At 38.8% G+C, this 15,384-nt stretch overlaps 1 protein-coding gene across 2 annotated transcripts in view; it reads left to right on the plus strand.

The window, feature by feature from the left end:
- stc (nuclear transcription factor, X-box binding stc) overlaps window positions 1-15,384 on the plus strand; it is a 93,838-nt gene that overhangs the window by 851 nt on the left and 77,603 nt on the right. For both annotated transcript variants that reach the window (XM_083114863.1, XM_083114864.1), the window contains exon 2: window positions 13,399-14,981. In XM_083114863.1, coding sequence (XP_082970989.1) covers window positions 13,448-14,981 — 1,534 coding nt within the window. In that variant the 5' untranslated portion in view covers window positions 13,399-13,447. The remainder of the gene's footprint in view (window positions 1-13,398; window positions 14,982-15,384) is intronic.

Here is a 15,384-nt window from a genome sequence, read left to right on the forward strand (position 1 = left end):
GATGTACAGGAGAGGTTATATGGAATTGCATGGAGGGTATGATTTTTCACTAATTGTACAGAATAAGGAAAGCATTGACTTTTTGGAATTTATTATGAATCTGACTTTGCAGTTTGTTGAGCGCAATTTCTGTATACAAAAGATATTTATGTATGACACAGTTGATCTTGAAAAATATGGTGGGTAAATTTCTTATATCGGAAAAACTGATTTCTTCAAATTTACAGGAGAAATGACTTACCGAATGTAGTTTCTTTATAGTTGTGGAGGTTCGGAAAAGTGTTTTCTCGCATCTTTCATTGAATTTTGCCGGTGAATCATCTATTTTTCGATATAAATGTGTGACCGATGCACGAAAGCTGTTGCATCAATTTCCTTCCAGCCGGATGTTGCCTATGTGTGATGACGTAATCACTGTCAATGCCGGTCAGTGTTTCCAAACATGTGTTTTTGTAACTGAAGAAGGTACGTTTCCGCAAATGGTTTGTGGGGCTGTGTGTCAATGGTGTGTGGGGCTACGCATTTTTTTTTCTGAACCAATTTTTTACTATTGTAACCTAAACGTGACCTAACCTAACCTTACTGGCAATGGTTCATGGGGCTACGTAGGTATTTTTGGGGTGGAGTGGTGTGGAAACACTGCATGCAGACTATGGTAGTGAAACTGTAACTGCCATTTCACATGTTACGGAAGGGAAGAAACTACAAAGAAAACTTACTCGATATGTCGCAAATAGAGCTTATTTACGTGAAATAAGTGAAATGTCACCTTCAACAATGTTTCTCAATGCAGAATACGTAAATATGAATATTGAAATTAAATGAACTAGCAAATTTCAGCCATTTTGTGGATATGGGAAATTTACCCTGTGTGAAGCCACCTTTGTTTTTTTTGGTTTCCTTTAGAAAATCTTTGTGTCCAAATGCAGAGGAGGAACAAAAGTACAGAAATACAGGATCAATGTAACATGCTCAAAATAAATAGTACCAGCATGAAACATAACTGTCCCAATGGTGCCACTAAGACAACATATGACATAAAACCTTGAAGGTTTTAATCTGGCTGTGGGTGTGATGTTAGTTTCTTAGTATCTCCTCATCCTGATTGTTGCGATTAGCCAAAAATCGATTTAAAGTAAAAAATATACAGAAATAACAGACTTAACGTTGCTTATAGGAGTGTAATTATAGTGCTAAGAACACCAAGCCGTCTCATGGGAACTTAAAAGAAAAATATTGCTATCTTAAGTAATTATTCATACAAGCAAGCCTACTTTAATGATTGATTGAGTTCATTTAATTTACTTCCCTTTTGTGCCCCGTGTGGCTAATCATGAAGGTGAAATGGATGAAGGAGAATCACAAACATTCAGGGACAGCACACAACACAGACCTCATGGGGAATTATACTGGCCATGAATCCAGATGCCTGAGCCTTGTTAGTGTGCATAATACAGTATAGTGTGTACTATGTTGAAGTGTCTTTATAAAGGTGTTGCCCCATTCACCCTGCTTACTTGAATGATATATAAAGAAAATTTAATAGGAATTCAGCATTCCTTCAATGAGGTGAAAACTTATTCAACAATTGGTTTCCTGTTGGAACTACTAGTATGTGGACTTGAAAAATTCATTCAAACAATAGCCCTGTCTAGTTGGCTGCACTTTTTGACACACTGTGCAGTGCAGGTGTAGCCAGTGTCAGGGTGGTGCAAGGAAATGACATTGAACCAAATAGACGGAAAGCGGTGTTAAGTTCAGAAGATTCAACAAATTCCTGTCTCCTGCTTTAAACTGTCACATGACCATACACCGGTCCTGAAGGTAGTGCAAAAGGTGCAGACACCAAATACACTACTTGACTCCAAATCAACGAACTAGACAACTCTGTGTTGCACTGTGCAACCAACTAGACTCTTCGGTGCAAAGCGAGTCAAAAAGTTCAGCGAACTAGATGGGGCTAATGATTCTCTCTGATATGAGCATATGAAATGAAGATATTAGAATAACACAATCAGAGCTTTGACAATTCGAAGTGTAGCTATAACACTCAGACTTTGGAGTGAATTTACAATACTGGAAGTATCTCCAATTTGTTTGAAATTTGGCATACTCACTAATTTTGGCCTCCTAATCACAAATCTGCAGTTGAAATTTGGCGGTCACGTCTAGAAATTGCAAAATAAGATCAAATTAGTGGGTCCGTGAACGGAGTAAACACCCTTGATTTATGAAGAAAACAACTATTTTTTGCAGTGATTAGCGTTTCAAAACTATGTTTATGATGTAAAAGTGCTCCCCTGTGCTTAGCACCACACCATGAAGGCGTATAGGGGGTATGGGGGTAACGCCCCACACTTTCTTGATCCGGTCATGAGTGGGGGTGATGTGATCAGCATCACGCCCCTGACCACCTTTACCCCCCAGGGTTTCCCCCAGGTACCCATGTCATTCGACGCTGGGTGGGCGCTGGAGCCGCTTACAACGTTAGAAAAGTTCCCGGATTTGAACCAGCCGGGGATCGAGCCCAGGACCTTGAGCATGGTAGTCAGTCACGTTACCGACTGACCCACCGTGGCCACTGTGTTTATGATGACCCTTAATTTTTACTATGCTTGCCTAACCTAACCTTACCGTGAATGCTTTGTGGGGCAACAATTTTTTCCACCTTATGCAAGATGCCATTTTCTCAAATGCAAATCAACGCTCCATGCAACGGGTATCACTTATCACACAACATTGAAGCAACTGCACAGTTGCCAAACTTACCTCCATTCGAAGCCGCATTCCACAATCTCTTCTCCCTCCATATTCTCATCATCACTGTCGTGATTCTCCTTGCATAACGATCTTTTCATTCCTTTCCTCCTCCATTCTTCCACGATCAATGATCTCCAACTACAATCAATGCTATCCAAGTAACAAAGTAACAGTGTGGCAATGCTGTAGACATCGTAACAAATAGTGAACTTCACTTGTTCACATCATCAAACATGGCTACCATAGTGTATCGACAATCATATCGTTAATATGTGCATGTAATTTCGCAATTTCTGGAAGTGACCGCCAATTTTTAAATGCAGATTCTTGCTTATGAGGCCGAAATTAGTGAGTATGCGTAATTTGAGAGCAATCTGAGATACATCCGGTATTGTAAAGTTATACCCAGACTTTTATGGGAGATAATAATTCAATATTGAAAAATAATTTTCTTTTTAATGTTTATTTTTGTTACCTTCATTCTGAAATTTGCACTTAGTTTTAATTTCTTCTACTTTTGAAGGTTGTCTTGTCACCAGTCCGCCTATTATATAATCTTAAATATTATTATTTGCGAACCACTAGGGGAGGCAAAATCCAAAGGGGCCTCTTGATGGCATAGTGGTAATGTCATCTCCTTGTAATCAAGGTGTCCTGGCTTCAATACCCGGTGGTGGCACATTGCACAGTGGTTCGGATCCCACTTTAAATTGTAGGTCCAGTCCTGATTAGCCTATATGTGCATAAAGATGACTTAAAACAACAATTCAAATCTGCCAAATGTAAGCCTTATCTGGTTTTTGATTGGAGAATATTCGGCCTAAGTTTCTTTTGTTTTATTGCGATTTCATCATGCTATGAATGCAATTTTTACATGGTTCGATTTCGATTTACTTCTGTTAACACATGCTGTGGAGTTTTAGCGATCACTTAATATTTTGTACAATATATGCTATCGTGGTTAGGTTAGGTTCCCTTAGCATTAAAATGAAGTCCCTGAATGCATTCTACTAAGGTTCAGATTTATTTCTACATTCATTCCTACGCTTCTACGATATTTACTGTCTGTTGTCGACTGAGAATATCTTGTCCATGAGAAGTGCGTAAGGTAATTTTAAAGTTTTTTTTTTCAACATAAATAACTTTTTTTGAGTCCAAACAGCGCTCATTACTTTAAGGAAGGTTCAAATTTCATGTGACAATGATTTCCAAAATTCTACGATAATTAGTCTTTGTGCTAGGAGAAATCATAAAATAATCGGAACCGTTACCAAATATTCAGTTAGTATAGTCAGAGGAAATTAAATTTAATTTAATTTAATTTTTTTTTTTTTTTAAATTTTGGCAATGTAGGGCATTTCCGATGCTGTAGGGGTATCATCACCACCCTAAGGTCTCCGCTGCCGCTCCAGGAAAATAAATAGAAATTGAATTAAATTAAAGATTAAGAAACAAAAAGTAGTATCAAAATAAGAAAACTAGAAATTACGTTCTGAATGGAAATTTGCCAAGTTGAATTTCGTTCTTCCTCTAGCAGATGGCGCTTGGTCATTCTGTTGCCACTAGCTCCAAAATTATTGTAGCAGAAGAGCGAGATGGACAGACAACAAGAATGAGGGGCTGCTAGCCTCAAGAAAGATGCCTTCCGAGCTTATGATAGTGTTGAATGATGCCATAAAAATAATAAACTATATAAAAATCAGGACCTCTTAAAAGCAGGATACTTATGTATTGGTTGGAGTGCGAAGATAGCAATTGCTTCCCTCTTACAAAAAGCTTCTTGGATTAAAATAAGATCAAGGTTCAAGGAAAATACAGAGAAATATATACAGGTGCATCTCAATGCTTTGAAAGGCTCGTTTCAACATTATTTTCCTACAGCTCAAGAGAAGCTGCTTTATGGCTTCAAATGGGTACTGAATGTGTTCAGCATGAACAAAAAACCTCCCAGCTTAAACTCGGCGGAATACGAGGTCCTAAGAGATTTTGACATCTCACAACGAACTAAAAATCTCGTTTCAAAACCAAAGTCTACCGGAGTTTTGGCTGCATTTACAAGATGAATTCAAAATCTTGTCTGAGAAATCAAAATTAGTATTGCTGCCTTTCTCAACTACATATCTCTGCGACATGGAATTCTCCACTTAGCTAAACAAAATACAGAAGTCGCTCAAAGTTTTTAAAATATAATTTCATTGCGTGGACATTGCGCAGTTGTTTAGATATCTCTTTACTTTACATTCCCTTACTATCTACCCTCTCTTCTTCTGCTCCATAACATTGCCTCTAAACTTGTAAGACTTGCACGATAGGCCTAAGGGGATCTGCCATAGAAATTCATTCTAAAAACAGGGTGGCGACAGACCTGGAAAACCGGGAAAAGTCAGGGAATTTGAGGTGTCAAAAAAAGTCAGGGAAATGTCAGGGAATTTCGTCTTCATTGACTTCGAACACTCTTTTGACGAAAAATGTTATAACTCGGGCACTATGGGAGCAATCTACTTCGGATAACTTTTGTTTTGCAGTTAAAACATCAGCGCATGCAACGGTGTACAATTTAGAACACCGGATCGAGGAAGGGGGCTTGGGGGGCACGTCCCCTGAATTTCAATGGAAAAAAACAAAAATCTGGAGTTTGCCCCCTCTTCTCCCGCTATTTTGGAGAGAAGGCGCGAACTTTAGTATTCTTTTCAAAGAATGGACATTTCTCAAGAGAATGAAACATGTTTTATGTTCTTGGGTGCCATACAAGTTGAATAATAAGCCAAAATGTGATTTTTTTTGTACGAAAAATAGGTAATTTGCATTTTTGGAGGAAAATTGTTATAACTCTGGCACTAAGGGAGCAATCTACGTACTTCGGATATTTTTTTATTTTGCAGATAAAACATCATAACATGCAACCGTGTACAATTCAGAACGCCGAACCGAGGAAGGGGGTTTCGCGGGGAGGGGGGGGGGGGGTGACCCCCGAATTTCAATGGAAAAAACAAAAATCTGGAGTTTGCTACATTCTTTTCAAAGAATTGACATTTCTCAAGAGAATGAAACATGTTTCATGTTTTGGGTGCCATACAGGTTGAATAATAAGCCAAAATGTGAAACTGTTTTTTACGAAAAATAGGTAATATGCATTTTTGGAGGAAAATTGTTATAACTCGGGTACTATGGGAGCAATCTACTTCGGATAAGTTTTGGTTTGCAGCTAGAACATCATAGCATGCAACCGTGTACAATTCAGAACGCCGAACCGAGGAAAGGGGGTTTGGGGGGGAGCGACTACCGAATTTCAATGAAAAAACAACATAAATCTGGATTTTACCCCCTCTTCTCCCGCTATTTTTGGGAGAAGGCGCAAACCTTAGTATTCTCTTCAAAGAATGGACGTTTCCAAAAAGATTGAGACATGTTTCATGTTCTTTGGTGCCATACAAGTTGAATAATATGCCAAAATCTGATTTTTTTTAAAAAGAAAAATTACGAAAAATAGGTAATTTGCATGTTTGGAGGAAAATTGTTATAACTCGGGTACTATGGGAGCAATCTACTTCGGATAAGTTTTGGTTTGCAGCTAGAACATCATAGCATGCAACCGTGTACAATTTAGAACACCGAACCGAGAAATGGGGGTTTGGGGGCGCGACCACCGAATTTCAATGAAAAAAAAATAACATAAAAATCTGGAGTTTACCTCCTCTTCTCCCGCTATTTTGGGGAGAAGGTGCAAACCTTAGTATTCTCTTCAAAGAATGGACGTTTCCAAAGAGATTGAAACATGTTTCATGTTCCTGGGTGCCATACAAGTTGAATAATGAGCCAAAATGTGAAACTCTGTTCGGAAGTGTGGCATGGATATGTTGCGGAGAGGGGGGAGGTTGGTCATCAATATGAATTTCCCAGGCTTGCTCCAGAGCTGTGTCAGAGTTTCCACCCAAACATAAGAGTATGAAGGTCCAAAAAGCACATTCATTTCGTAATCAGCACCATGATACCATATGGTATCATCGGGGATAGTAAAGGTTAAGCCTCTAAATATTACGTGGAAAATGCATTGAATTTTCATTTTTTCTTGTCCGTATGGGAGTAGTAAGGGGACTTGTGAACAGAGGGGATAAGAGCGGATGGCGCTGTCCGATAGTTGTCGGACGTCGTAGTAAGGCATTTTGTTAGGCAAACTGAAGGAACATGGAAACAAATATGTTCCATTGATACATACGATTTTTGTCGAATATTGCCACCCGACAAAGTATCTCACTACAACATGCGACAGAAATTGCATGGACTGCAACATCCAACAAAAATCGCATGCATAAACAAGAAGAGCTTTAGACTGCAAATATGCTGCTGGAATTTTATTACTCTTCTGGCTCACTTCACCTTATTGAATGTAGCAGTACTTACGAAGGTTTTCTTTCATCATCCTGACGCATTACTGGTTTCGCACAAGTTAACATACGTTTACAATGACATTGCAATATTCTTAGATATCAAGAAGAATCCAACCAAATGGGATATATATTGAATACTATCACGATAAAGTACAAAAAAACAACTGCATTGGTGGACGTTATAAAAATTGGCAAGTGCATCTCCCAACCGTAAATTTACTGCAACACTAAGTATTGCAATGAAATTAACGCCACTCTGTCCTGTCTGTTTAATGTCGTGAGAGATGGTCTTAAATCTCTCACTGAGTGAAGTTAATGTCCAATATTATGAAATAAAATACTAATAATAAAGACGTAAATATTTTAATATCATATTTACTCGAATCATTCATTCATAACAGCAAATCACTTCCTTCAGAAATTGACTTTTCTTTGCCAGTCCTGCTAAATTTTCACTTTCCATCTACTGATTTATACGAGGGGTGGCCAGAAAGTAATTTCCAATTTTTCGCAAACGCCAAAACTGTGAAAAATGATAATTGCTGCGAAATTTTGTTTAGGAATGTGCAGTGATGTCTGGACACATTTTACGCCCGTTCGAAATATCGAAATAATGTGAATTTGGCAAAAAATGCGAATTGCTGGCGTTTTTAGCGATTTTTTTTAAAGAAATGTCCCAAAACAACGAAAAATTCCATGAAATCTAACATCCTTGTCTTTTCTTGTCCATGTTTGTGTACATAGAACATGCACGTTTTCCAACATTTTACTCAAGAGTAAACTATAGAGTTATACGTACGTGGAATAATTCCGACAGCCACATTAAATCATGTATTTCCCACGCTTTTTCAACTTCTATCAAAACAATTTGCATCACGGAGCAAAGTGGCAGAGTTCTCACAGGAGATCGAGTGCGTTTCTACCGTCACACGGGATATGTTTTGAATTACCAAGCTAAGTGCGCACTATTGGCGAGTAATAATGGAGCTCAGTTGTTAGGGCATCTGACTACTATGCGAGAGACCCGGGGTTGATCCCCTGCGGGGGAGAACCGGGATGTTTTCCACCTATTCAAACTGCTCCGGCGCCCACCCAGCATCATATGAAGCTGGTACCTTGAGAAAACTTTGAGGGATAAATATAGCCAGGAGTGTGGTGCTGATCACATCACCCCCACCTTCAGCCGTGATTAAGAAAGTGTGGGGCCCTAACTCCACACCAAAATTCCATTATCTAAAATCCTTACCTTAAAATTAATAAAGGGATATGGAAAATAACTTTCCCAAAATAACTTTCAAGATATCAAACTCTCGCGAAGAGGCGTAAGCCATGTGACTTACAATTTGAAACAGCAGTTTAAAAACACCATGAAGGTATAAATTCAGATATTTGCCAGAAAATGCCCTAAAATGAAAATGTGAATTTTGGGAAAAATAACACCGTATAGTAAAAAATAAAAAATAAGAAAATACACCAATTTGAAAAAAAATTAAAATATCAAGGTCCCTACCGATTAGACATAAATAAAACAAGAATGTCAGTTGTAATTTATTGCATTAGTAACAGTGAGTCCTAACCTAATTTTCGGCATAATCACCACCGTTGTTCTGGCATGTGTCGTAGCATGGCACTAAATTTTGTATGCCCATGGTATCTGTGTCTGACAGCAAAGACTGGAACTATGTCTACCGCAATGTAGCTGTCAAATCCTTGCCCTACCTGAAACCTATTCAGTTAAACAATGAGATGAAAGTCAGTACATTCAATGCCAGGGCTGTACAGGGAGTGGTCCAATATCTCTCACCTGAAGTGATGCAAAGGGCCCGTGTGTACTCAGCTGTATGGGGTTGTGCACATTCGATTGGCCTTCTGTGAATTGTCTCCACCATCGTCTGACCCTACTATCACTCACAACGTCCAGTCTGCACAACTCACACGATTGCTGGTGGCTCTGTGCCGAATTCTGAGCGTGCAATGTAGGCTACATCACAGTCGGTGGGATACTTTATGAGAGCTGCAATCTTTAACCTAGAACTGTCCTAAACCGGCTGCATTGCAACTGTACCAGATTACAGCTACATGCCACTTCTTCCTCCGTGCATGTGTGTGTCGCTCTCCGGCCACTAGTGCTGCATACAGGCACCATTGGAGCTTTTACAGGATGCCCCTCGTATATGAACTTTCAGAAGCTTTTATTATTAGTGTTTTCCTGTTTTAATGTGTTGTTTTAATGTGTTGGTTTAAGTAAATCAGGACAATGCAATTCTATAAATTCCATGCGTTAAATTTCTAATACTTACATACCCTTTTCATCAGTATTAATGGTATAACTGCATGTTGTCAGTTTCACAGCACTTCACTTGGATATACTGTACTGAAGCAGAAATCCCATTAATAATATAAGGAAATATGACACTTTATTTTGTTCGATTCAGTTGTTTCACTTATATGCAAGAGTTGTTTGCGTTACAGAGAAGAGAGAAGTAGCTTTATGCATTGAAAAATGAGTCCGCACTCATAGGTTTTGCAAGAAGAGGGTTCCAAACCTCAGTGGAAAGATCAACATATAATACCGAAAATGTATAAGGAGACTGATAAATTACAAATTGTATTTCTTAATCATTCACTCTTCACTCTTATCTCATTTAGTCTTAACTTTAAAAATAATCAAGTATTTTATTTTAAACTTACTGCGTATGACAAAATTCCATAATCCTTCCTTAGCTTGTGAATTGTAATAATTTTCCAAATTCACTATTTTGCAGTTTGAATTCAAATCATAGAGAATAGAGAAATTAAGTCAATTTAATAGAAGATAATATTGGTACTTAGCAAAACCATACGTGGATCTGTATGAGTTTATTATTTCCATTTGCAAAAACATCGATGTAGTTTAGTTTGTAATTGTCAGGGAAAAATGTAAATTTTGTCCTGGAAAACCTGGAAAAGTCAGGGAATTTCATTTCTGCTTGTTTGTAGCCACCCTGAAAAAGGGCGCCGCAAGTAAAAGAGGTTGGGGACCACTGCACTAGAATAATGGTGCGTTACAGAAAATGTTAACAGACCTCAAATTTTTAGGTTCTAAAAACTGATGATACAGTAAAAACTGCATATCCCGGAACCTCCATAAGAAGGAAACCTGTAAATACGGAAAAAAAAGTCCCCAGAACGGACCGATTTGATACCTGAAAGTGACCTGCTTAAGGTGGAAACGGAACACCATTTAAAGACCAACGAGATGTTTGTATTCTCAGTAAGACGGAAATTTCTTCCTTTATTCTTTTCGCTCGCAAGAAAACAATGCAATACTGTAAGTGGAACACTCCTCGGTTGCCACTCGCTTATCGGTAACATTGTCAATATGAAAGAATGCGCTACAATACTCATAGCTGTTACGATTTTTTCATCTCTTACCCTCTTTCTCCACCTTTCTTTGTCTATTTCTCCTCTGTTCTTTCGCCATCTTTCTATTTTTCTTGTTATCTCTCTTTGTTTCTTTTTTCTTCACTTTTATCTCAATCTTTGTTCACCTCTCTTATTCCATCTTTCAATCTTTCTCTTTCCCTCTATGCACATCGCTGTACGATGCCAGGGCTCCCGGGTTTGAAAAGATACATAAGTATGTACTGTATGTTCTTACAATACGGTAAAAAGTGTACCAACAAGTTCCTTTGGTTTTATTGCGATTTCATCATGCTACGAATGCAATTTTTGCATGGTTTGATTTCGATTTACTTCTTACACACTGCGGAGTTTTAGCGATTACTTAAGATTTTGTTAAATACAATATATGCTTTATTAGGTTAGGCAGGCCAGGTTTGGTTCTCTGAGCATTAAAATAAAGTCCCTAAATACATTCTACCAAGGTTACGATTTACTTCTACATTAATTCCCAGTATCCTACGATACTTAGACGCTTGTCAACGGAAAATACATTGTCCATGAGAAGTGTGCATGCTTGCGTCAGGTAATTTTTGTTGTTTTTCTTCTTCACCATAAATAACTTTTTTTCAAAATCCAAACAGTGCTCATTACTTTAAGGAAGGTTCAAATTTCGTGTGACAAAGATTGCCAAAATTCTACGATAAATTAGTCTTCCTGCTAGGAGAATTTGAAAAAAATCGGAACCATTAAAAATATATCAATAATAAATAAAGTAGCTAGATTTAGAATTTGTAACTAATGAATTTTAAACCCCTCTCTCTCTCCTCGTGTGTGTATGTCTATATTCTCCCTGTCACCCATGACCAGTCAGGATTCGATCCTGGAACCCCGGGCATTATACTGTGGTGTGATAACAAATCTGCTATGGAGAGAAAATGGAAGTTTCTTAAACTTCTTGGGGGTTGCCTATGCCTAATTACAGAATGAAAAATGAAAATAATGTTTGATCACCTTGGTGCAGAATCTAAGTTCCATAATTTCTTCCTAAATTCCCTTTTGCATAAGGGGAAAGGGGGGGGGGAGTGTTTTTTTTTCACTGCAGTAGAGAGCAGTCAGATCATGTGATGATGTTCCTTCAACTTTCCTTCCCCTACACCCCGTAACCAGGGTCCAAAACTCAGAATGTTATACATTTGTGTCCATAAGTTAAGGAATTTGTGAGATACACTAGAAAGCATGGGTCACTGCGATAATTGATGCAATAAAACATGCCCTGGCATCACTGAAATGCAGGAAAAGTGGACAACACTATATGTGATACATCTGGCAACACTGCAAGGAAATGGAATTGGAAGGAGCAAGGTAATTAAGGGTGGGAGTTGATGTTTGACCGCTCCATAACATGGGAATGGTTGTTATGAATGCTTCTGTGTAGTCCTTTTCTCACTCCTTATAATCATCATTCATCCTTATTGTCACCAATAATGATAGAGAGCTAGAAGAGCATTAAAGTAATTTTGTCAAACTTCTGTATATCATTTGTACTGATTCTCTTGATATTCAGATTCTAAAGTATCAATATAATTGTTTCAACACCCAATAACTGTGGTTGTCAATTGCTCTTAAATTTATTATCTTTATTAATAATTAAAGGGCCTCACCGATGGCGCAGTAGTTGTGTCGTCGCCTTGTAATCAAGGGGTTCCGGGTTCGATACCTGGTGGAGGCACATAGTTGGGATCCCACTTTAAACTGTAGGTCCAGTCTCGATTAGCCTTACTGTGCATAAAGTGGACTTAAAAACACCAATCCAATCCCATTTATTAACAATTAAGATAGATGTATTAGTTATTTGCACCTACCTCCGTATTATCTTATTTGGAACACTGAAAACAAATAGCATATTTTAAATATGAGTTTTGGAATATGATACTTATAAGTTAATTTGCTTCATTATACAGTGCTTTTCACGGTCAATTCACCCGTGGAGTGGCAGCGAGAGCGCATTTGACGCCACAGTGGATGCAGCATCTACATAACTGGAACTGCTATCTATGTAATGAAATAAGGTCGTACAATTACATTGACGTTACAATTAAAGTGAGCCATGTACCCTGTTACAAGAGATGTTGGAAATGTTGTCAGTCTACATCTACACATTTATGGCATTTTTAAAGGAAGTTTTCACTAACACAAATCAGTTCCTCTTCCGAAATTGGTTCAAATTCTCTCCTGATGTTGTCTTTCGATTCGTCTAATGTATTGCTTCAGCTTTAAAAGCTTGGTAACTCACCATGGTCATGGAAATGTCAGTTTCTTGTGCAAGGCACCGGAGGGATTTTTGAGGAGTATGTTGCAATCGTGCTCAAACATTGTCTAGTTTCTCCTCAGTAAGCACATGCCGTTTTACCCTTAGCTTCTTATCAAGAACAGACCCTATTTCCCTAAATTTGTTCACAAGTTTTTGAACACTGTCTCTGTGTGGAGTAGGAACATCTGGGAATTCATTCTCAAAATGCCTTCTAACTTCCCTACAAGACTTTATAATGATGTAAGAGTTGTGCATAAAAATTCGTTGTTTTAAATTGTACATATAGCATGGCATTATTAAACTAAAACAAAACAATCTGAAACCCGTGGTAACACCTTAATACACTACAAACACGTGCAAACTGGACACCAGTTATCTGAATACTGAAGCATCCAGTGCCAAGGTCAGCGTAAAGCTGTGGGTCTAAATACTGGCACACATGCTCTTCCTGCTCACCATGCTAGTCATCTCTCCATGGGCGACTTGACCGTGAAAAGCACTATAGTTGTTGAAGGTGATAGATTCAGATTAAGTAAGTATTTTCTTGCTTTGCAGGTGGTTGCCAACTGTATTCATCTTCAGGTGGCGATAAAAGACCTTAAAGATGGCAAACTGGAATGGTTCATACAATTACAATGGCCAGAACTATTACTACAATTATCCGTACTCAAATACCCCAGCATATCCCCAAAATTGGTACTACCCAGGGGTAGTTCCTAATCAGCAGATGTCCCAGATGTTTTCTAACCCTCCACCTACAATGTATCGTGCACCACCACCAACGCAGGGTTACTACGAGGGAAGTCAACCCCCTCCTAATCCAAGACAGAGTACTCCCTCTGTACAGTACGGAGAGGCAAGTGCATATATGAACATGGGGAATAAGGTTGAGAAGACTACGAGCAGCGTGAGTAATGCATACCAGAATAACTACATTCCGAAACCAAAGCAGGAAGTTCTGCAGTCTAGTTCTAGTACGTATGCTAACCAAATGGCCCAGTACGGCAACATACCTAATGTTGACATCAATCAGGTTGTGCCTGCTTCCATGTTTACCGGAGAATTTGTATCTGGTGCAAATTCTCGGACTGGGACTACAGATTTTAGTACAATTAGCAGGGAGACTATTTCGAGTACTCCTCGATCGAGTGTAGATGCTGCTGCTCCACAATTGCCCTTGCCGCAACCTATTCAGGAATTTCAAGCTAACGCAAATGCAAGTTCAGGATTCAAAAGGGGACAACCTCGAAGAAACAATGTCGGGGAAAGGTTCAAGAGGGAGAATAACAACAATGCTAGCGTGGCTGTTCAGAAGCAGCCGCAAGTGCAGGAAAACAGAGGAAACAGGTTCCAGGAGGAGAGGAAACTTACTATGAAACCGCCGCGAGAACGATTCGTTCCGAGAAATATCGAGTTCACAGCTTCGGAGCTGGAGGAAGATAAGAACCAAGGTAGGAAGAAGCTTCTCGCCGAAGCGGCAGCGTTCATGATATCCATGAGCCAGGAAGCTGAAACATTAAAGCAATCCAGTACCGTGGAAGCTTGTAGCGGTAACACTGCTGTGGATGTCAGTGCAACCACTTCTCCCATCGTAACCACGTCTAATTGGTGTGACGAGGATCCCTCACAGATCACTCCCGTTCCCACTAAAATTATGCAGAAGAGTGAAATGCCTATTCAACAGAAAGTAGATAATAGAGGAAATAGAGTGTTCACTAATAGCAAATTCAGCAAACCCCCACCACGAACTTTCCAGGATAACAGAAAAGAAAAGAAGAACCAATCTGAGAATCACGAGTACATTAATGTTACCCAGATATACACGAGAGACTATGCGAGAGAGAAGGGTTACAATAACGTGCCTGATTTTGGAAATCAAAAATGGCAGGGAAAGAAAGAAAATGATAAGGCAAACAACCGGTATTCCAACAAAACTCCATCGCCAAGGAAGGAAGTCGTACAGGACGATGACACGAGCCAGCGTGAACGATTGGTGGAGCAGCTTTCACGAGGTGCATACGAGTGTATGGTTTGTGTCGACCGTGTTCGTCAACACGATGCGATTTGGAGTTGCACAAATTGTTACCATATGTTTCATTTGAAGTGCATCAAGAGATGGGCAAAATCTTCCAAAGCTGGTAAGCTATTTCTTTATTTTTCTCTGATATTTTAGTGTAATCATATTCCTTCTACATCTTCAGAATGGAAGGTGAAGGATTTTTACATGGGTAAAGAATTTAGTAATTACTTTAATGATCAGGTTATAAAATGATGTATGAAGCATTCCCACAAGGTCCATAAATTTGCAACCAGAGAGAGTGTGCATGAGTCAGAAGGGGACATTTCCTCCAGTTCCTCTTACAGGTGCAATCTTGGCAGATTTTCAAACCATAAGTTTATGATATGCTCCATGAATTAGTGCAGAAGGGTAGAATCATGACCTGTCTGTAAGTATCTATTCATTATGATTATTGCAGAGATTGCAAATGCAGAAATGAAGTACCTTATGTCTAATTTAAAAAAGTAATAATATAAGAGAAG

This window comes from Lepisma saccharinum, chromosome 29 (assembly GCF_977018435.1).
Source record: "Lepisma saccharinum chromosome 29, izLepSacc3.1, whole genome shotgun sequence".
Taxonomy (NCBI): Eukaryota; Metazoa; Arthropoda; class Insecta; order Zygentoma; family Lepismatidae; genus Lepisma; species Lepisma saccharinum.